The sequence below is a fragment of the Clytia hemisphaerica genome, unplaced genomic scaffold (genome assembly GCF_902728285.1).
Source record: "Clytia hemisphaerica strain Z4C2 unplaced genomic scaffold, Clytia hemisphaerica genome assembly, whole genome shotgun sequence".
Lineage (NCBI taxonomy): Eukaryota > Metazoa > Cnidaria > Hydrozoa > Leptothecata > Clytiidae > Clytia > Clytia hemisphaerica.
Genome location: NW_027103734.1, coordinates 412,604 through 435,091, shown reverse-complemented (window position 1 = coordinate 435,091; position 22,488 = coordinate 412,604). Strand labels below are relative to the sequence as shown.

Genomic DNA, 22,488 nt, shown 5'->3' with positions numbered 1-22,488 from the left:
AAAATAGCTGTTGTGTGAATCTTTGGTGTTTTAAAAACAAGGTTCCCACTTTTTTATTCCAAAGACATAATTAAAAAATCTTTCAAAAAAACATTGCCTAAAAAGGTTTTTTTTCCAGAAGCTGTACTTTTTGAATGGCTTTCATTCTAATTTTATCGAAAGTTACAACCTTTTTGGTTTCAGCTGCACCTTGTTGAGTTGAAGAACAACAATGTTATGATAAACATTACATCATACTATCAATGATGGAAACAGTGGTTTTGTTTGCTAAGATTTACCAGGGAGTTTTAGATTTAGAGCTCTCTTGGCTAAGTTTCATTATTCAGAAACTGAGATGTGTTCTTTCTAAGTTACTTGCGTAGGAAATTAAATTTGTATTGTTTTGCCTTTTTTCAGAATATAATGAAATAAAACAGAATTAATTAACAGAATTATGGGTAGAAATACAATTGTTGAATATTACGGGGAAAGACCATTTCAAAAGTGTGGATATTGCAAAGGCAGAAAATGCAAGATTAATCATGGTACCCCTTATTTTTTTCATTTTTATTTTTTATTCTTCATTTGGTAGACTAAAAAGAATTCAAAATTCCTATGATCCTCTCATAAACCTGTCAAGCATGTTTTGTTTGTGGCTATGTGATTAAATCTTTAAACATTAAAACCAAGAAATGTCTCATTTCAACAGTTAAACCTACGTCATTTTTAAAACAAATATTCATTTCAAATTCTATCAAAAGATCAACCGTTTTGAAAATAGTAAATAATTAATCTTAACAAATCTGAATGGGTAAAAAATTCAATTTTTAATTTTATCATTAATATTTACAACCTTTATTGAATCAGGGAACAAGGTTTCCTTTTTTGCAAAAAGATGATGAAATTTTATGGACAGTTTTTATCATACTGGGCTTGACACTCAAACCAGTATGGTTGTCCCTTCCCTCCCATCCTATAAACCCTTTCCCTTCTCTCAGTTCAAATCAAAACAAAACAAAACAAAATCCGAACATTCTCAATACTAAGTAAGAGAGTTACTGGACATGAATAAACATTCCATAGTTGAGTTCTTTGGTCGTGAAGAGACTGGTCACCGGTGTGGATATTGTAAATCAAAAGAAAGTAGCATTGCAGATGGTAAGTCTTCTAGAGATTAAGTAGAATTGTCGCCTGAAAACATGGTCTTAAACTAATGGATTTTTTTGTACTAAAATTACCTCATATATCGCATAGGATCTTACTTTCGTTTATAAAGCTTTTACTTATTCATCCCAAAAACTAAGGGGTTTTATGAGGAGGAACCAACAACTGTATTTCCAGTGCATTGAATACTCAACACCTGATATGATTTTATTTCTTACTTCAGGAATGTGGGCACACTATTTGACATGTCAAGATTACCAAGATCTTTTAGACAGGGGATGGAGAAGGTATGTATGTGTTTTGTCTCTTCTTTACTTAAATTTTAAGGACGACGATTTATTACATATACCTAAATGAATCAAAATTCAGAAATATTCAGCATATATTGTCTCCAATGTTTTACGTAAATAATACAGTTGATGCTCTCTAATTCGATCTTTAAGTGGAATTTGATTTTCATCGAATAAGGGAGCTTATCGAATAAGGGAGCATGGTTTATGGGAGTTTATTGTTGACGGTGACTTTCAATACTATCACATGATGGAACGTATGGAATAGTAAAACCTCGAATTAGAGAGCGTCAACTGTATTATCCAACTCATGTAAAAATGGAGGTTTTTAATTTTTTTTTTACTTTAGGAGTGGGAAATATTGTTACAAGCCAATCATGGATAGAACATGTTGTCCCCAGTACACAATCAGGTGAGTTTATCAAGTTTGTATACTAACTATTTAGATCTTTGCAAGAGGTCAGATGTGATTTTCTTATGATAAATACTAATGGCTAAAGGTATTTCACACCCTTAATGCTTTCGAAGCTTGTTAAAGTTAGAATATTAACTAATTTAGTGAGCTTCATTTGATATGATTATTTAATTTTCATTTTTTTAAGACTTGATGTCACCAACGCCAAATTACGGAAATCTCAAAAGAAAGTCATCAAAAACTTCAACAAATACTTAACCACTGGTATTCGTCCAAAGCAACCATCCAAAACAGATCAAAAAGCTTCTGGGGGAGGAGAAGTAGACGAGGATAACAATTGTATAGATGAACCTTGTGGTGGAGCAAGAGAAGTAAAAGCCCCTAAGATGGATATCAGTTTTACTGGTGGCATTGTGAATGGTTCGTTTCTTTTCTTTTTGGGCTCTTCCTTATAAGATGAGATTATGAAAAAACACAATGAAATTGACATCCTTAAATAAGATAGTAAAACGTTCGAAAATGTCATAAAAAGAGAGCAAGACTGAATGAAATACGGCTTTTCTGGCTTTTCTGCTAATCGGTGAACGATAAACCATATATTCAACGTGAAAAATTGGATATCGAAAATAATTATTCAGTCTCGCTTATTCAACTCAGCTTCGCTTCGTCGAATATCCATCAAGCTCGACTGAATAATTATTTTCGATATCCAATTTTTCTTGTCGAATATCTGCTTAATATAATTATTTAAATAATACATTTTTTTGGATTCTGATGGTATAAAGATCCTCCTAATAATACTTATTTTTTTCTCGAGGTGCTGACCCAAGTAAACCAAAATGTCGGAAAGCTAAAGAAGTGAGAAAAGAACGGAAACAGATGAAACAAAAGGTTAATACAGTAAACAGACTATTCAAAAGATTTCCATATCATTAAAGCACCGAAACTCTTATATTTCTGATGCAGATAGTCAGCTGGTTCAGGGTTTTTGATTTGATTCTGCTATGAAGCAGAAGCCCCCTTAAATGAGATTCAATAACAGGTTAATCACCCAAACAGGTTACAGACTTTGAATTCCTTTCAGCTCTCTGTCTTCATTTTTTAGCCACACGAACAAATAACAAGTAAACAAAACAAGAACAAAGAAAAAACATACGAAGAATGGATAGACGGTGTACCCGAAGATGCTAAAATAAAGTTTGAGGTATAAACTCGATGCGGTAAAAGACTGATTTTAGTTCGCCCACCCTCACTTTAGGGCATCAAGAAGAATTTCAAGGGGTTTTTTTCACAAATTTTACGATTTTCCAAGGTATCTTTGACACAATGTCAAGAATATTTTTGCCTTGAAAATAGTTGACCACCCCCTGTATGGATATTAAAAAAGACAGGCTAGTTATTCAACCATTTAAAATATTTTATTATAGTTAGACAAAAATACTTGGCAATTTTACTCAAAACCACAGAGGGTTTCTTCAGGCAAAAAATCTCAAACCATCTTTAATATGAATAACAAATGCTATGTTTTCTCAGCTCTTCGTCTGAAGCATTAGGTATCTAGAATTTTCATTTTTTTTGTTATTCTGGGAACAGCTATAAAGGCGTTGAAAAAGACCAAGAAAGGCTCTTTTTTATTATAAGGTTTTTATCATAGTTCAAAAGAAATGTTTTAAAGATATTTTGCCTTGCTTTTAGGTGAAATTAGTTCGTTGCTGTCCAGAAGATGAAGATTTTAAACAGACTTTTCGTCAAGAGTTGGAAGTCTATCAGAAATATCAAATTGAAATACATAAAGATGACCCTGACGAGGTCGATGAAAGACAGGTTGATTTTTCAATTTAATTCTTCAAATTCTTCAAATTCTTCAAATAGGAGCAAACCCCCATGAACAAAGACACGCGTTGCTAGTCCTTTGCTATCACTCAAAAACTGCTTACACTACACAATATATCGGTGAATAATATTCGACAATATATATTTTCGGACCGTAATGTACGGAGTAAACAACTCTATTATAAAAAAGAAATTTCAATTCTGTAACAGTTCCCATATATTGTTGGAATATTGCAAATCGAGCTTGCAAAATATTGTGAACACCTTTTCAATATATTTTGAACACTTTACAATATATGGCCGGCACTCGCTGTGTAGTGTATTTTAGGATTCTTACTACCGTTCGAAAATAAAGACACCTGATTGTATTGAACTTTTATTTCACCTTTAGGGTATAAATACCTTCCGCATGCAATATGATACGCTATTTATGTCATTCGTAAATTCAATTATATTGATTTGACAAATATGAATTATAATGATTAATTAATGATTAATTAATTATATTTTTTGGTGTGTAATATCTTGCTTTCTTTTTCTTTTATAGTTTCGGAGATTTTTATGTGAAGGTCCACTCGTGGTGAGTTCTATGTTTGTATGTACCCACCTAATAGTAAACTGCATTGATTTCTATCAGAATCATGCATGAGTGACTTGGTCTCGTGCAGTCTTTCATGTAGTGATCTTCTTTTCACTTTTCAACACATTTAGATTCGAATTAAGTCAAATTGCTCTTACAAACGTGAATTTGTCTTTACAGTTTTTTTACATAAGTCTGAGAATGTGAACTAAAGACCCTTGATTGCAATTGATTGTATTCATGATATGCATCATTACAATGTCTTCTGACATTACATCATTGACCCAATAGCTAATTGACAGTTGTAAGTGACTTAAAACCAGGCAATACGTCACTTTCAACCAATCAGCTGTTGGGTTCGTGGAAGACATTGTAATGGTGCATATCATGAATTGAATATTTACCTTTTTTTATCAAAAGCCAGTATACGGGGACGATGATGAAGATGAAGACTTGGACATCAATGGAATCCCTTCTTGTGGTTTAGGTGCTTTCCATCAACAATATTACCTCGATGGTATGAAATAGCTTTCCTTTTAGATCCAATAACATGTCTCGTTCGATACGCCATTTTGTTTCTTTCACTTGCTACAATAGTCTTTTCCATGAAAAAATTGAATATGGGGGGTGAAGGATATATTGGATATTTTGTCCGGGGGTAGTGAAAATCTGCAAAATTTGCTTTTCCTCTGGTACAATTGTTACATTAGAGAGTTTATATCTGATTAAATAATGGACGTGCTCCTACTGAACTGACTTTGCTTATAGAAGTGTCGGCGAAGTTTTGTTGTTTTTTTTAGGATGAGACGAGGATAGATATTTTAACTCGAACTCTTATACTCGTTACTGGCTCCTAATATATCCTCAAATCAATTTTTAGTTAAAAAACTACCGATTCAAAAAGTTATTCAAAATAATATTCATATTTCAGGTCGATTAGTTGCGGTTGGTGTTCTAGACATTTTACCGAACATTGTTTCTTCGAAATATTTGTTTTACGATCCTGAATATCAATTCCTTTCTTTGGGAACTTACTCTGCATTAAGGTAATTGATTATCGCTAGTACCTCTTTTTTTTTTATAGTTTTCCCACCCCAATTATTGCGTATTTAAATACATTGCAATACACACTCTTGTGCACACTGTGCAAACTAATTTTGCGAATGTCAAGCATTGAAAAATCAGTCACGCCCTTTTCATGTTTAAGTGAAGTTATCAACCAACATCCAACCAGCACACTCACAAGCTTTGATTTTTTTGTGGTTATATCAATTAATTGTAACTTCTGTCTGTACCTGTGACTCCTTATTTGTTTATTTCCAGGGAGATATATTTTATCCGTTCGTTGTATCGAGAAAGTTTATCCATCAAATACTACTACATGGGTTTCTACATTCATTCTTGTCTAAAAATGAAATATAAGGTATGGGAGTTTTTTTATTTTCGTTGGGTTTATTCCTTCTTTCATTTAATTCTGAAATCCCGGGCGTGGCACTCGGGGCACACGGCATGTGCCGCCAAAATAATGGCTTTCAAAATCGGACCCTTACAGTGCAGCCCTTTAGCAGTGAAAAGGTGCCCTCACAGTACATTTTACCGAACATTTCTGACCCTTACAGTGTAGCTTGACTTCATATCTTATTTTGCTGAAGCCATTCGAAAATGAACCTGAGATGTCGACACAATGTTGAAAACAAATTATAATAGGTGCGAGTCAAAACTATAAAGATACAACAGATTTTTACTGTCAGGCTTGCAATTCAGCAGTTCCAAAACACACCCTTACAGTGTTTTCAGATAATAGATGACCCTTGTAGTGCAATTCATCAAAAGTACACCCTTACAGTGTATTTCGAGGGTCTCGTAAAACCTACCCTTAAAGACGGCATATGCCGTGGGTCGGACTATATGAGTGCCCCCTCCCCCGGGTCTGAAATATTCTTTAATGGTAAGGCTTAATTTTTACCGTGTCATGTGGCCTATGAGTGGATTTTGGATGTTCTTTTTGTTTTTCAGGGTAGCTTTTTCCCGTCGTATTTATTATGTCCCGAAACATACATGTGGAAAAGTATAGAAGACTGCTTCGAAAAGTTAGATGCAAGTAAATACGCTAGATTGGAAGAAGATAAAAATAAAGGTAAAGTTTTATTGGTATCTTAATGGAAAACATCAGCATCGAATGTCTTTGAAATCCATCATTCTTTTGAAGTGGAGTGTATTTTCTTGTTCTTCGCCTTGCATTCGAAGGCTAACCCCACATCCCTCGATTGGTGATTCATACTTGAATTATAGGGAGTTTTCTTTGGTAGGCTCTAAACAAGGCACTCAACGTTAATTGTACTGAAGTGAACGAAATAATATTTTTATATGAACTTTTTCTCACTTAGTTGCGGAACAAGTCAATGCATCTGATTCGCTAATTTTGCACAAAGGACGTGCCATGCCATTTCAGGTAAAGTATACTTTTTCAACTGAAATTATAAGAAAATGTGTGTTTCATTTCATAGTTGGCTCTCTACATTCGATCTTCAAGAGACCAATTTTCATCGAATTAAAGAAGGATTTTCGAGATTGAGATTTGAATTAAAAAAGATTGGCTTCCTCAATTTATTTAAAGCCGTTTTACACAGAATTTTATCTTAATTCTATCGAATTTATTGCTTTTAGGTCTTCATATCATTAGTGAGTAGTGAATCTGAAATATCTGACCACAAAAACACTGTTGAAGAATATACTACTTTAGTTGGAGAAGCTTGTAAATCCATACTGTTGTTTCGAAGCTGATATAAAATGGTACCGCTATGAATAGAAAATATCTTTGAATCTAAAATTGTTTGATTTGTTTTGGAGGCTCTTACTTTGGAGTCATCCGTGAAGTCAAAAGAATCCTGTCATTTTCTTTAGCAGTCGATTTACAATTCCCATAGCTCATTAATTTAATTATGCACATTGCATCTTTTGTTCATTGTTTTATTATAAAAATTGGTTATTTAGAAGTTTCTTTAATTTATTTAGTTAATTTAAAAGATTGTAGAGAAATCGCAAATTTGCACTTAGAAATATTTCGATGATCTTCAAAAATCATTAGATAATCCATTCATCGGGAATTACATAAATTTCGTAAATATCATTTTCCTTGTAAATACTAGAACGTGATGATAGAAGTCAGCTAATTCAAATTTTATCGGTTTTTTCTAAAATTTTGACACGATTGGACACCCCACAAATTTGTAATTAGTTATTTTTATATGTATTTTGCATGATCAATCACTCATCTGAAGTAGAATTCTCGAATTAAAATTCAATATCCTCAATCTTCGAACCAAAATTTTCATACAGGAAAGTGTATTGCGCGTCTTCATAACTTCAATTTAGGGGGTTCCTAAATTTTTGAAGATTTGTTAAGGTTTCTTGAAGTTAAAAGAAATGTTTGCATGCTAATCTTTTTCTGTTTTTTTTTTGCCTGTGAGTTGAGATTTTAAGATTAAAATGAACTTGATAAGCTCCTATTCTTAAAGCTTCCAAGACAAGCACCTTGCTTCTATAAGGATTCATTCTAATATCACCTTTATTTATTCCTCAGAAAAAATGGACATGAAAATCAAGAAACAAAAAAAAATTGAAAAAGCCACGAATTGACAATGTTTTTCGAAGTTTTGGGCGCCTTTTCAGGCGTGGTGAAGGCGTTTAGCATAGAAGATTTCGGTGAATTCTTGGAATCAATTTCAGAATTCTTTTCAACATTAAATTCTTACTTACCACAAAACCGAGTTATTCGTTTTGTATTTTATGGTTCTGGTGTGGTTGGATTGATGAGTTTAGCGCCGTATGTTTTGAGACATACCGAATGGATGGATTATCATTATCGACATTTGAGTTATTTTCATCGCTACTGTCCACTTATCGACGAACAAAAACGCTTGATATTTGATAACATGATTCAAAGCTATGACGAGTTACCAAAATACAAGGATAAATTCTTGGTGGTGGAGATCCAAGCTGGAGGTGGGTCAAACTTATTATATTATCCAGAGAATACAAGACTTATAGCTGTCGACCACGATGAAAAATATAAGGATCAAATGAGTTTGAATTTTCCTGACGATGAAGATGAGAGATTAATGAAAAACGTGAATTTAGAACGTTTTATTTGTTCACATCCGGAACAGTTGATTGGTGTTCCTGATGGAACAATAAGTGCTATCGTGTCTGTTCACTCCTTGTGTTATCCGATGAACTTAGATCATTGTTTTGAAGAATTTAAACGTGTCTTGATGCCTGGTGGACGGATATACTTCATTGAGCATGCGCAAGAAACGAATTTCTTCTCATGGGCTTATTTCAATCAACTGAGATTTGTATTTGTTTTCGCGCTGGTTAGATGCCACGTGAGGCGTGATGTTGAGAAATTTTTGAGGAGAGCGAATTTCTCGTTTTTAAAGATTGATCGATTTTGTTTGGATACTGAGGAGATTGCAACGAGACCTTTACAGGTATTAGCACCTCACATCTATGGATATGCTATCAAATAAATTGATCATATAATGTTTTTTAACACGAAGATATTCGACAAGAAAAATAAAATTGGATATCAAAAAATATTCAGTCGAGCTTGATGGATATCAGCATGCGAGATCAACACAAAACAACTTATCTGCTTCATACTAGATACTATCTTCCATAGGTATCGCAACGAGTTTTCCTTTTCGTGAACCTGTATTATCGTCACAATACATAGAGTAGGGGGACATTTGTTCGATTTTTTCGAAAAAAAATGGAACCAATGTTATTTTCATTCCCCTACCCCTTACCGTTCAAAAAATGTATAACAAGTGCTTTTAAAAAAGTCGAGCGATTTTACAAATTTCCCCCTACTGATATAGGTTATTACATTTTACACATTTAAAAGAATATATTTTGTATAAATTTAGATTTTTGTATACAGTATCCTCTTTTGTACCATACAAATTATGAAAATTTTCATTTAGAGATACCATTACTCTCTGACATTTATATTTTTCATATTTATATTTGATGAATTAAAATTACCCGTTTTCGTTGTCATGAATGTCGACCGGCTCATCATTCAAAGCACATATAAAGAAGGACATGACCCAAAAAGTAATTCCATATATTTTTGTCTAAAAAAGATGTTTTAAGGAAAAGTTACGGCTTACTTTAGAAAATCTTAAAGGAACTTGCTTATTTTGGTGAGGTAGCATTTTATCTAATTTCGGCGAGAATAAATTCGGACGATCTTTGGCAAAACTTACCAGATTTATACGATACGCCAAAATTTGTTTCCTTCCCTAGATTTTCGAAATAGAATTAACTCAAACTAATACTAGCGTCCGAGATTCAGAAAAGGCCTTAAAACCGGTTTTCGTAGGGCCAGGTAGGGCACCTGTTTGCTAACTTTCGATGTCTTGAAAATTATTGATATTTTTTGCTGAGTTAGCAGTTTTTCATTCAGCATATTTACCCACCTTTAAAAATGAATTATCTCGAAACACGGAGACAAACCATACCTATTTTGGATACTAAAAACTCAGGGCTATCCAGCTGTGGTAATGATTTTTTCTGAAAATGCCCCTAAGAAAATGCTGACGTCGTCATCATTTGTAGCATTTTCAGACCTTGAAAAAACCCTTAAAAGGCCGGTCTGCACTTTCGCGCGACATTAGCGAGAACTTTTTGTAAGATCATTGGTTACCGTGAAAAGCACAGGTCGAAATCATATATTGACGCTGTGCCGACGAATCGAGATTCTATTCAGCGCGCAATCAACGAAGACAAAAGTAACCATGACGACCATCCAAGATCTTGGATGCGGTTCAAAGCTGATATTTTTATTCCCGTCGTTGAAACACAACTTACAAAAAGTCATCAATGCTTTGTAAAAAGAGTCAGTGATAGAGAATCATAACATAAAGTCTGTCTATTATTTCGATTCAATTGAAGTGACATTTCCATAATTAAAAGTTTAGTAATTACTGTTATACATTTGGGGATCATATAAAAGATTTCTTTCGAAATAAACTCATTTCAATTACACTTGGAGGTTTCTGGGGAATTCGTAAATAGTAAACTGCATACTGATACAGTCTGCTAGACATTAATATGGTAATATTTGCTCTTCATCTTTGTTTTTTGTACAGTGATTAAATTGACACATGCGCGATAAAATTTCAATTATTTGTCTTCAGAGGTTAATATATTTTTTGAAAACTTAACCTCTGATACTCAGGGTATAATATTTGCTCTTCATCTTTGATTCTTTCTACAGTGATTAGATTGACACATGCGCGATAAAATTTCTATTATGGTCTTCAGAGGTTAATATATCAGGGCCGGCGAAACTGGGGGGGGCCATGCCCCCCCCACTTTTTTGCTAAGAAAAAAAAAATCAACCAACCATGGTGGCGCCTCCTTAGACACTTACTATTTGGCCCCTCCACTTTCAAAATTGATTCGCCGGCCCTGTATATTCTTTGAAAACTTAACCTCTGATACTCAGGGTAGTCATTGGTCGATTAAAAATAAATTCCATTGATCAAAATTGACGTAGCGGATGAAAAAAGTAGAACTTCCTTTAACTTTTTTTTGTTCGCGAAAAAATTTTTTATGACCTAATCATTTCTTCAGGCAAAAGAGGTTAAGAAAAAAAATTCGCCCATTTCGCGCGAGAGTGGAGACCGCCGGCCTTTAGTAAAGAGGGACCCTTGATATAGAAATTAAAGTTTCCCTGTTAACTAATCTTTCGAACCCTCACTTTAACAAAATTTTCTGATTAACTGAGGGTGATTTTGCCTATAATTTTACCCAAGGAGAAAATTGCTTCGAATAACCGAGTGTTTTTTCCTGAGTTGGGTGAGCAGATCTAAGAGGAAAGCCATCTCACTTCGGATAACAGAATTATTCCAATAAATGCAGGTTCGAATAACCGGGAGTCTACTGTAGTTATAGATGAAATTTAAACGATGTTTTTATTGTTTTATTTACACGTGAAATTTTATATTTTTTAAATTAATACCAACTTTTGTATGTAATTCTAGTAGTTGTATTACGTCCAGTCTACTGTAGTTATCTTTATCCTTGAAGTACTCTTTTGTGCTTAATTGTAGGGGATGGGTACTCCAGACAAAAATCAACAAAATGGGGGTCATAATTATACTTTAATGGGATTAAATTTCGCGAGATTAAATTTCACGAGCGAAAAATATCGCGAAATTTTCTGGATTTAATTTCGCGAGTAAGAGTTTTGAAAAATTTCGCGTGGATTTAATTTTGCGAATAAGCTTGAAAACAGCTAAAAAATAGCCATTTTTTGCCACAAATGGTGACTTTAGACTGGTTTCTCCGCCAAAAATACGATCTTCAAAATTTTGTGGTGGATTTAATTTCGCGAGTCAGGAATCTCACGCGTTTTCAAGAGTTTTATGAATATTGAATCATCGCATGACGACGGGCCTACACTGTCCAGAGTTGCCCGTCGTTAGGAAAATTAATTGTGACGTCACTTTTTCAAAGGAAAATGAACAGTGCGTTGACATCATTTTTCTCATTTTTGATTTCTGACGTCAGAAATTATAGCAATTTTGATCTCTTCTCCTTCTCGCTTTATTTGACAAGCGTAGAAAATTATATATATAACTCATTGATTTAAATCGCTTTATTTCGCTATTTTTCCTGGGTAAAGCTAAAAATCTGGCTAAAAATCAATCAAAGCTGAAGGAAACGGTTAACAAATACAATAATGACCGGTTTTTTCGGGCTGTACTGAAAATATTGCCCTCGGTCAACGCAACAACCTCGCTAGCCTATACTAGACGTCACCCGCATTTTTTTATGCAATTAATGTCTATTCCACTTTGTGACTCTTTCGAATGTTTTGAGCCCGGGGTTTTCGGGCTCTAATCATTCGATTTTTTGACGTCACATTTAACTTTCGAAGCTTCTGCAGTAGCAAAGTAATCGAATTTGCGTCAAAACACTTGAAAGACTCATATTTCTCGAAAATCGTCAAAGTGGAACTCACTAAGAAACAAGATGAAAAATCCCGGTTTTCGGTGAGGTGCTCGCTACAACCTCGCAAGCTCGGTCGTTACTTGACCTCGGGCAATATTTCTCATTGTTAACCGGTTACTTTTTCGAAGCGGGCTACACGACTTTTTGCGCAATGCAATTGGTTCTTTTCGAATGACGATGGGCCTACATTGTCCAGAGTTGCCCGTCGGTTGGAAAATTCATTGTGAAGTCACTTTTTCAAAGGAAAATGAACAATGCGTTGACATCATTTCTCTCATTTTTTATTTCTGACGTCAGAAATTATAGCAATTTTTTATCTCTATTCGCTTGTTTTTTCTGCTTTATTTCGCTATTTTTCCTGGATAAAGCGCTAAAAATCAATCGAAGCTGAAGGAAACGGTTCACAAATACAATAATGACCGGTTTTTTTCGGGCTATACTGAAAATATTGCCCTCGGTCAACGCAACAACCTCGCAAGCTCGGTCGTTACTTGACCTCGGGCAATATTTCTCAGTACAGCCCTCACTAACCGGCCATTATTGCGCCCGTCAAGGGCGCCTTTAATGAGAAGTACCTAAGGAAAATCTCAGAAAAACTCGTTCTCGGAAAACTTGCCTCAATTGTTCAATTTCATCAAATACCTTTTTTACGTGAATATCTCGAAGAGGTGAGTCAAGCTTTCGTCTCGATTGTTTTACGAAGCAATTCGTCTCGATTGTTTTACGAGGCATTGCTAGGAAATGCCTCGATTGACAAACAAGTATCCTCTGACTAAGTTTTGATACCTGTCAATCAACGTCAATCATATATCGACCAAGTGGGATTTGAACCACCACTAAAGGTAGCTCTTCGAATTCGGACGCCAGCGCTTTATACATTGAGCCACCGACTCACATCCAAAACCTGTGATAAGTAGTCTCCCAATTATTAATTCTTAAGAAAATTTTCTGCTTTCAAAGTAGAGGTCCTTTATTTTCCTCTAAACAGCCTGATTTTAGCCTATACTGTATACTGTATTTGCGTTAAAATTCTATTATAATGTCACGTGACTTAGATAACATTTCCTACCTACAGCTAGATTTGACCTTCGGCTGGCTGACACGCCATTGGTCTAAATATCAGATAAGTATCGCCCTTCCGCGATAAAAGTCAATTCCTCCCCCCTTCTACATTTTTACTTTCAGCAGGATTTTTTTCCTGGTTTAGAAAGGGTAAGGTCGATCGTCGCCTGGAAACTCACATCAACGGGCGCATCATGGCTTGGCTATTGGCTAGTTGTATTAATATAATATGGGGTGATTTTTTTTCCAAAAATTGCTAAATTCCTTAGGGAATTTACTCTAGAGGTACAATTTTTTTGCAATTTCCCCGAAATTTGGCCTTTTCGTGACAGTAAATGCAAATTTATCATCTAAAAAATTTTCTTCAAATTGGTAGGCTGATATTTTCAAAAGGAGGCCCGGAATCTTCGAGTTAGAAAACTTCAAGTTAGCGATTTTCGAGTAAGCTAAATTACGACGTCATAAAAGTGCAAATTATGACGTCACTTGAATCTAACTCGATTTTTATTTAAAATAATATTTTTCGAGTTAAAATTAACTCGATTTTATTTTTCGAGTTAGCTAGCTCGAATTTCTTTTTCACAAAACCTTTCTTCGAGTTAGCTAACTCAGAATTTATTTTTCCTTCACAAGAGTCGAGTTACGTCATGATTTGCACTTTTATGACGTCATAATTTAGCTAACTCGAAAATTCCTAACTCGAAGTTTTTTAACTTGAAGATTCCGGGCCTCTTTTCAAAAGGACTGCAAAATAATTTTACTATAACAATAGCGTTCAATTTGAGGTCGTTGTTGTTATTTTCTGCCCGCACAGTTTGATTATTAGCCCGAGAGTGTCATTTGGGCCCGACGCGAAGCGGAGGGCGCAAATGGCACTAGAGGGCTAATAATCAAACTGCAAGGGCAGAATTAATGACAACAACGAACGAAAGCTTAACGCTATTACTATTATTATCCATATCGGAAATTCAAACAAGGTTTTTTTCTAGCGTCAGCCAAGTCTTTTCGCTTCAATGCAATGACTTCAACAAGTTTTGAGTACCCTTGCGAGCGGGCCGCAAATGACCAAAAATTGTTTTTTTTCTGACGTCGGTTTAGTCTCACCGTAGACTAGTCTAGTCTCACCGCTTCAATGCAACGACTTCAATAAAGTTCCGAGCGGGACGCAAATGACGTTATCGCCCTATAACCAGGGCGGTTAATGATATTTCAGCCCTCTGAAGCACGACGCCTTAGTTTTCTCAGCGCGGGATGACTATTTGAGTCATAGAAAGAACAGAAAGAATGAGTTATTACTTTTCAATCATCAATAAATTTATTCGGAACAAGACTATTTACACTATTTACAAGTTTTTGGTGAAGGGAGGGATGATGATTTAATATTCATCTCCTTCTTCTTCCCCTTCGGCGTCAACGGAATCGACACCGACTTCTTCGTAATCTTTCTCCAAAGCAGCCAAATCCTCACGAGCTTCAGAGAATTCTCCTTCTTCCATACCTGAAGTGAAAGTAAGTTTTTGAAAGTGATTAGAAAGTTGATAGGTATAGACCACGGTGGTATGTTAAGATTTGAATGGAGAAAAATACACAAATTACTGTCAGGATTTCTAGCGATACAGAAATGAATAAATTTGAACTAAAAACTTTGTTGAAATCTGTAAAACTAACAAACAAACAAACTAACAACAGGAGAAAATAACATTTCATCTTACCTTCTCCGACATACCAGTGGACGAAAGCACGTTTAGCGTACATCAAATCGAATTTGTGATCCAAACGGGCCCAAGCCTCAGCGATGGCAGTGGTGTTGGACAACATGCAGACGGCACGTTGGACTTTGGCAAGATCACCTCCTGGAACGACAGTTGGTGGTTGATAGTTGATTCCGACTTTGAATCCAGTTGGACACCAGTCGACAAATTGGATGGTTCGTTTGGTTTTGATGGTGGCAATGGCAGCATTGACATCCTTTGGGACAACATCACCACGGTACAACATACAACAGGCCATGTATTTTCCATGACGAGGATCACATTTGACCATTTGGTTGGATGGTTCGAAACAAGCGTTGGTGATTTCAGCAACGGTGAGTTGTTCGTGGTAAGCTTTCTCAGCAGAGATGATTGGTGCGTAGGTAGCAAGTGGGAAATGAATACGTGGGTATGGGACCAAGTTGGTTTGGAACTCAGTCAAATCAACGTTCAAAGCACCATCAAATCGAAGAGAAGCAGTAATGGATGAGACGATTTGTCCAATCAATCTGTTCAAGTTGGTAAGTTGAACGTTCGATGTCCAAGTTGCGACGGCAGATGTCGTAAATGGCTTCATTGTCAACCATGAAAGCACAGTCAGAGTGCTCCAAAGTGGTGTGGGTAGTCAAGATAGAGTTATATGGCTCAACAACAGCAGTTGAGATTTGAGGAGCTGGGTAGATGGCAAATTCCAACTTGGATTTTTTGCCGAAATCGACGGAGAGACGTTCCATCAACAAGGAAGAGAATCCAGATCCGGTACCACCACCGAAGGAGTGGAAGATCAAGAAACCTTGAAGACCAGTACATTGATCAGCGAGTTTTCGGATTCTGTCGAGGACCAAATCGATGATTTCTTTACCGACGGTGTAATGTCCACGGGCGTAGTTGTTGGCAGCATCTTCTTTGCCGGTAATCAATTGTTCAGGATGGAAAAGTTGACGGTAGGTACCTGTACGGACTTCGTCTAAAGAACAAGAAGAGATCCGAATTCAATTTTTCGCAGGGCCTAGTTCAAGAGTGAACCGGCTAAACGTAGAAACCCAAACAATAAAATCTGGAAACTAATGAGAATAACTTTCTTTTTATCATTTTCTCTATTACCACCAGCTAGGAAGATAAATAGGATGGACAGTCTAGTCGAACTTCGAAAACAGAACTTTTCTTTGACCCTTTAAGTACCAATACCGAGTTTATGCATTTGCACTTTTGAGGACGGTAGAGTGACTGAAGCGATTTGGAAAAACCCGCAATTCCGCCCCGCAAAATCGAGGACGGTAAAAGTGCTGATTTACCGTTGTCCTCAGCTGGTCAGGATGTACTCAAATTAGAACCTTACCGTCTCCGTCGCTGAAAAACACACATACATAAACTCGCTAATATCGTATATATTAGACATGGGCTATGTAGGAGGGCGAAGCCCTCCTGTAATGCCCAGTTTGAGTTGATCCCAGTGATCCAAGATATAAAAAAGTGACTGTGGCACTAAAAAAGTGACTGTGGCACTTAAAGGGTTAAGTTTCAAAAATGAAACTTTTTTTATAACACCCAATTCTCACAGACCCACTGGGAACCCTCCCATACTGGAAAAATTGGCCAAAATATCGTCCTCGGTGGAAAGTTATACTCCAACTTTGTCCCCACTGAAAATAATCAGATAAGTCTATCCTCACTGCAAAATACTATGCTACTTTTCTTATCCCCACTGAATTTTCTGACTTGCAAACAAAAGAATTCAAATCCGTGGTCATACTATTTTGCCTCGTCTTGCTTCAACTTTAAGCCATTTCAATAGAATTTCGGGAAAATGCCTTAAAATTCCATCTTTCTTCTTTTAAACCAAAAAAAAATTGAAAAGGTACGGTTTTTTGAAAATATGTGGCTTAATGAGAAATACCTTTACAAATTTTAAATTGCGCGTGGATCAAACATAGAAAAGTTCCGATAATGAAACATTTAATTTCATGGTTTCATCAAGAATTTATTATAGACACTGGATAGACAACGAGCTATTCTTTCATTGATTACCGATAAGGTAATTGTTTTACACGTGAAATTTTGCCCTTTTCGTTAAAGGGAATAGCGCTATACTTATAGTAGGGGTCGGAGTTGCTGGTAATTCCATGGTATACTCTGAAATACATGCTGATGTCAGCCCGAAAGCTGATTGGCTTAACCGACAGTTATACGTGGTTTGAGAGTATAGCTAAAACTTTGTTATGTTTTCAACAGTAAACGAAAGTGAATGAAGACAAAATGTAAACAAAAAGATTGCAAAGAAGTTTTCGAATAAATTCACAATAGAATGTCTTCATTTAAAAATAGAAACACTCGATTTCATTCAAAAGAAAAAGACATTCTTTTTTTCTTTCAGTTTTATGTAAGTCTTTTTGTGTTGTTGTTGAACATTATAGTAAATTATATTCACTTTTTTGAATATATTTTTTGGAATAAAGTCACTTTTGGTTTTTGTTATGATCCAGCACTCCTAAATACTCCTCCGTATGGGTGTTTGTGCCAATGCTAGATCAGCATTTCATAAATATACCATGCGTCGTTCCCTTTAAAGTAAATGCAAATTTATCTAAAGACATTTAGATTTTCTACATAAAAGAAAAAAATCTACAAAGAAATCCGAGTTATGAAAAAAAGCTAACTCGAAAAACTTTTTAGTGGACATATCAAGAATATGGGAACTCGAACCCAGTCCGCTTTTTCTGTCTTTTTTTACTACTAAATTTTTGTACTGACCCCCCGCCTCTACACATATGAAAAGTTAGTCCAATCTTCAAAAGGTATTTTGTTTGACGTGACAGGTATCCGAAATTTTTGTAATAAAAAAAATAAAACAGAAAGATTAGTTATAATTTTCCTATCATCAATAAATTTATTCGGAACAAGACTATTTACACTATTTACAAGTTTTTGGTGAAGGGAGGGATGATGATTTAATATTCATCTCCTTCTTCTTCCCCTTCGGCTTCAACGGAATCGACACCGACTTCTTCGTAATCTTTCTCCAAAGCAGCCAAATCCTCACGAGCTTCAGAGAATTCTCCTTCTTCCATACCTGAAGTGAAAGTAAGTTTTAAAAAGTGATTAGAAAGTTGATAGGTATAGACCACGGTAGTATGTTAAGATTTGAATGGAGAAAATACACACAAGTTGATGTCAGGATTTCTAGTGATACAGAAATGAATAAATTTGATCTAAAACCTTTGTTGAAATCTCTAAAACTAACAACGGTTACAATAGACAGGAGAAAATAACATTTCTATCTTACCTTCTCCGACATACCAGTGGACGAAAGCACGTTTAGCGTACATCAAATCGAATTTGTGATCCAAACGGGCCCAAGCCTCAGCGATGGCAGTGGTGTTGGACAACATGCAGACGGCACGTTGGACTTTGGCAAGATCACCTCCTGGAACGACAGTTGGTGGTTGATAGTTGATTCCGACTTTGAATCCAGTTGGACACCAGTCGACAAATTGGATGGTTCGTTTGGTTTTGATGGTGGCAATGGCAGCATTGACATCCTTTGGGACAACATCACCACGGTACAACATACAACAGGCCATGTATTTTCCATGACGAGGATCACATTTGACCATTTGGTTGGATGGTTCGAAACAAGCGTTGGTGATTTCAGCAACGGTGAGTTGTTCGTGGTAAGCTTTCTCAGCAGAGATGATTGGTGCGTAGGTAGCAAGTGGGAAATGAATACGTGGGTATGGGACCAAGTTAGTTTGGAACTCAGTCAAATCGACGTTCAAAGCACCATCAAATCGAAGAGAAGCAGTGATGGATGAGACGATTTGTCCAATCAATCTGTTCAAGTTGGTGTAAGTTGGACGTTCGATGTCCAAGTTGCGACGGCAGATATCATAAATGGCTTCATTGTCAACCATGAAAGCACAGTCAGAGTGCTCCAAGGTGGTGTGGGTGGTCAAGATAGAGTTATATGGCTCAACAACAGCAGTTGAGATTTGAGGAGCTGGGTAGATGGCAAATTCCAACTTGGATTTTTTACCGAAATCGACGGAGAGACGTTCCATCAATAAGGAGGAGAATCCAGATCCGGTACCACCACCAAAGGAGTGGAAGATCAAGAAACCTTGAAGACCAGTACATTGATCAGCGAGTTTTCGGATTCTGTCGAGGACCAAATCGATGATTTCTTTACCGACGGTGTAATGTCCGCGGGCGTAGTTATTGGCAGCATCTTCTTTGCCAGTAATCAATTGTTCGGGGTGGAAAAGTTGACGGTAGGTACCGGTACGGACTTCGTCTAAAGAACAAAAAGAGATCCGAATTAAATGAACCAGCCAAACATAGAAGCTCAAACAAAAAATTTCTTAAGCATCAACATTCGCAACCACAAAAAAACAGGTTCAGTGTAAGACCTTGAATTATGTAAAAATAACTTTACAGTTGCATTAAACACTCCCAAAAGACCCATTAAGTACTTGTGTGACGGACGGGACAAATTTTGTATACAAAACAAGATTTTTGCAAAAATTGATGTAAAAAAACCTTGTCACGCATAAAACTTCCCAAAACCATATTGAAGTCTATACTTTCTAAAAAGAAAACCAGTGTCATCTAAAGGTGTACCCGTTAGAAATTATTTTGCCTTGAAATTACACGGTTTTTCATTTTTTTCCGAAAAAACGGAAAAGATGCTCCTTCAACCAGGATTTTTAAAGTGATATTTGACCAGAAATGAATGTTTAAAGTTTGTATCTAACTGTATCACTCTTGTACTTGGCTATGTAAGAAAAAGTGTGACGGACGGGACACGGTACAAATCTGGTGCAATTCACCAAGACCAGACGGTGTCAATCGAACAACTTCGAACAAAAATTGCAATCGAACCAATCGAACGTAATCGAACGCGATCGAATAATTGCAATTCGATTATCGAACGTAATCGAAGCAATCGAACGGCAAATCCTGGGTAATATTCGATTGCGTTCAATTGATTCGGCGTTCGATTTGTTCGATTGACACCGTCTGGCTAAGAAAAAAAAGGCTTTCAAAATTGAAACGAACTTAGCAACAAAAGGTGCGTAAGCCTGTAAAGCATAATGGGAATCTAGAAACAATGAGAATAATTTCTATTTTCATTATCTCTATAGAACCATTTCTAAGAAACCTTCTGGTGTCGGTCAACCACTATCTAGGAAGATAAATAGGATGGACAGTCTTGTCGAACTTCCAAGAAAAAGGAACTTTTCTTTAAGTTCCAAAAATGAAACTTTTTTTATAATTCTCAGACCCATTGGAAAAATCGACAAAAATATCTTCCCCGGCGGAAAGTTATACTCCAACTTTGTCCCAACTGAAAATAATCAAATAAAGCTATCCTCGCTGCAAAATATTATGCTATTTTTCTTATCCCCACTGAATTTTGCCTCGTCTTGCTTCAACTTAACTTATTAGGCCATTTCAATAGAATTTTGGAAAAATGCCTTAAAATTCAATCTTTCTTCTTTTGAACCATGAAAAAAAAGTGAAACGGTACGGTTTTTTGAAAATCTGTAGCTTTGTGAGAAATAACTTTACAAATTTTAGATCGCGTGTCGTCGATCAAACATAGAAAAGTTGAGAACATTTAATTTCATGGTTTCAAAGATTTAAAAAAAGAGATGAAAGAGTTCCATTTTCGGAACCAAAATTTTTCTCAGTTTTTGGAATTCGACTAGACTGATAAGTAGATTGCCGAAAAGATTTTTCTTACCAACAACGGTTGGTTCCAAATCAACGAAGACAGCTCTTGGGACGTGTTTACCAGCACCAGTTTCACTGAAGAAAGTGTTGAATGAATCATCACCACCTCCAATGGTTTTGTCTGATGGCATCTGACCGTCAGGTTGGATTCCATGTTCCAAACAGTACAATTCCCAACAAGCGTTTCCGATTTGGACACCGGCTTGTCCGACGTGGATAGAAATACACTCTCTCTAAAGAATGAAAAGAATGAAGTCAAAGCCTCGAACTTGCTGAATCCTTGTACGGGATATCCACAGAAAATCTTCAGCAAAACAAAAATCAAGATTTGCTTAATCCCCTTAAGAACCAACCTTTGATATTCGCTTTACCTTTTGTAAAAGTTAGGAAATAAAAGGTAGAACCCAACAGTATCACTATAACAAATCTTCTCCCAATGTTTTTAAAATAAAGAAGTCCAAATGCTTACCATGATGAAATTTATTGGAGTTTTATCGTAGAAAAATCTTCAATGAAGTTACGTAGTAGAAGACTTTCAATGAACTAACCATTTCGAAAATGTTTAACAACGATCATTTCCAGAGACGTTCGATTCGGAAACGTTCGAATTTCCAAATATGGTCATGAAAATTTCTGATTGGTCAGCTTTTCTAACAAACGTTCGAATCTTGATTCGAATGCGTGTTAAAGGCCTGGGCACATCACATCTCTAAAAAAAACAAAAACAAAACACAAACATGGCGGCGTTGTTGGTTGTTGAGAGAAGAAAGAAAGAAGAAAGCAGAAAGGGAGTGTGGTTCTTCCAGTTGATGGGATTTTATTGGGAGAATGACTTATCCTTTTTATAGAATTATTGGTGAGAATGATATTTATCCTTTTTTATAAGACTTTAGCACAATTTTTCGTTCATGGTGAAATCAAGTCTTGAAAGTGGGGAAAAATCCCGATGACACCGACTTTGAAGAGGTTCCATCAAATTTTGAAAGGGGGTAGAACTCTAGACTGGGTAGTGACCCTCTTCCGAATTATACAGTATGTGGGTCCAGACCAGAGAAAATTTGATTCTGACGATCAAGGACGATCATATGGCCCTGCTGGGCATATGATTGTGATGACGTGGTACTTTCTTTTGGTTTGGTTGGTGAAATATTATTGAAATTACAATTTCCGTACGATCCCCTAAAACAACCAAGCTTTGTTTTTCAAAATTTTAAAAATGGCCAAAAGTGTGAAATGAAAATCTTTGGTCGGGTAGAAAAAATCTAAGATCTATCCATTTAAAATTATTTTTTCTCTCAAGGTTAGAAAATTACTCACAACCTATTTTTCGGGAACAGGCTTTAAAACGTTAGAAGCAAGGGTAACATTAGTCACGTTAGAAGGAAGATTAGATAAATGCTTTTAAAACGGGTGAAAAAGTCGAGGAAGGATAGTATACAAGGCATTTTCAAGATCCTCTCCCAAAGTCCAATATCGTGATATTTAATTTTGGAGTAATAAAAACAAAGCTTAATTACATAATTAGTATTGATTAAATGCATCAGTTAGGATGAAATTTGAAGCAATTTTTTATGTTTCGTACGTGATGAAGAGACGAAAATGAAAATTATTTTCTTCAATTTCATGACGGATGTATAAAATAAATCAAAATAT

The 22,488-nt window shown here is 35.8% G+C and overlaps 4 protein-coding genes and 1 long non-coding RNA gene across 7 annotated transcripts; 2 read left to right on the top strand and 3 right to left on the bottom strand.

The window, feature by feature from the left end:
- Window positions 1–394: 394 nt before the first annotated feature.
- On the top strand, window positions 395–7,547 carry LOC136805038 (arginyl-tRNA--protein transferase 1-like). 3 transcript variants are annotated; one of them, XM_067061575.1, is made up of 14 exons: window positions 395–524; window positions 1,367–1,430; window positions 1,783–1,845; window positions 2,036–2,268; window positions 2,666–2,748; window positions 2,954–3,052; window positions 3,544–3,672; window positions 4,229–4,261; window positions 4,682–4,778; window positions 5,193–5,307; window positions 5,585–5,684; window positions 6,278–6,398; window positions 6,649–6,713; window positions 6,929–7,547. In XM_067061575.1, exons 1-14 carry the CDS (start codon window positions 434–436, stop codon window positions 7,043–7,045), a joined length of 1,410 nt encoding a protein of 469 aa, XP_066917676.1. In that variant the 5' UTR covers window positions 395–433; the 3' UTR covers window positions 7,046–7,547. The 3 variants fall into 3 exon arrangements, with proteins under 3 accessions (XP_066917676.1, XP_066917674.1, XP_066917677.1); XM_067061573.1 differs by having other exon boundaries at window positions 395–1,137; XM_067061576.1 differs by lacking the exon at window positions 395–524 and adding an exon at window positions 977–1,137 and having other exon boundaries at window positions 2,666–2,739.
- A 355-nt stretch (window positions 7,548–7,902) lies between these two features.
- LOC136805009 (thiol S-methyltransferase TMT1A-like) lies at window positions 7,903–8,793 on the top strand. The gene has a single exon (XM_067061539.1). The coding sequence runs from the start codon at window positions 7,903–7,905 to the stop codon at window positions 8,791–8,793; it is 891 nt and encodes a 296-aa protein (XP_066917640.1).
- Window positions 8,794–12,018: 3,225 nt separating this feature from the next.
- Window positions 12,019–12,389, bottom strand: LOC136805102 (uncharacterized). Its single transcript, XR_010846337.1, has 2 exons — window positions 12,350–12,389; window positions 12,019–12,072 (listed from the first exon to the last, which is right to left on the bottom strand). It is a non-coding gene; the product is annotated as an uncharacterized lncRNA (long non-coding RNA).
- A 2,264-nt stretch (window positions 12,390–14,653) lies between these two features.
- Window positions 14,654–15,694, bottom strand: LOC136805029 (tubulin alpha-1 chain-like). The gene is made up of 2 exons (XM_067061561.1): window positions 15,064–15,694; window positions 14,654–14,849 (listed from the first exon to the last, which is right to left on the bottom strand). The coding sequence occupies exons 1-2, from the start codon at window positions 15,677–15,679 to the stop codon at window positions 14,728–14,730; spliced, it is 738 nt and encodes a 245-aa protein (XP_066917662.1). The 5' UTR covers window positions 15,680–15,694; the 3' UTR covers window positions 14,654–14,727.
- A 2,269-nt stretch (window positions 15,695–17,963) lies between these two features.
- LOC136805028 (tubulin alpha-2/alpha-4 chain) lies at window positions 17,964–21,415 on the bottom strand. The gene is made up of 4 exons (XM_067061560.1): window positions 21,305–21,415; window positions 20,846–21,068; window positions 18,386–19,393; window positions 17,964–18,172 (listed from the first exon to the last, which is right to left on the bottom strand). Exons 1-4 carry the CDS (start codon window positions 21,305–21,307, stop codon window positions 18,051–18,053), a joined length of 1,356 nt encoding a protein of 451 aa, XP_066917661.1. The 5' UTR covers window positions 21,308–21,415; the 3' UTR covers window positions 17,964–18,050.
- Window positions 21,416–22,488: the final 1,073 nt, after the last annotated feature.

Coding starts and splice junctions, on each gene's coding strand:
- LOC136805038 (XM_067061573.1), top strand. CDS start 1,044: ATGAATAAACATTCCATAGTTGAGTTCTTTGGTCGTGAAGAGACTGGT. Junction 1,846..2,035: donor TGTCCCCAGTACACAATCAG/GTGAGTTTATCA, acceptor CATTTTTTTAAG/ACTTGATGTCACCAACGCCA. Junction 3,053..3,543: donor ATGCTAAAATAAAGTTTGAG/GTATAAACTCGA, acceptor CCTTGCTTTTAG/GTGAAATTAGTTCGTTGCTG.
- LOC136805009 (XM_067061539.1), top strand. CDS start 7,903: ATGTTTTTCGAAGTTTTGGGCGCCTTTTCAGGCGTGGTGAAGGCGTTT.
- LOC136805029 (XM_067061561.1), bottom strand. CDS start 15,679: ATGAAGCCATTTACGACATCTGCCGTCGCAACTTGGACATCGAACGTT. Junction 14,850..15,063: donor CCACTGGTATGTCGGAGAAG/GTAAGATGAAAT, acceptor CTTTCACTTCAG/GTATGGAAGAAGGAGAATTC.
- LOC136805028 (XM_067061560.1), bottom strand. Junction 19,394..20,845: donor TTTGGAACCAACCGTTGTTG/GTAAGAAAAATC, acceptor TTTGTTCTTTAG/ACGAAGTCCGTACCGGTACC. Junction 18,173..18,385: donor CCACTGGTATGTCGGAGAAG/GTAAGATAGAAA, acceptor CTTTCACTTCAG/GTATGGAAGAAGGAGAATTC.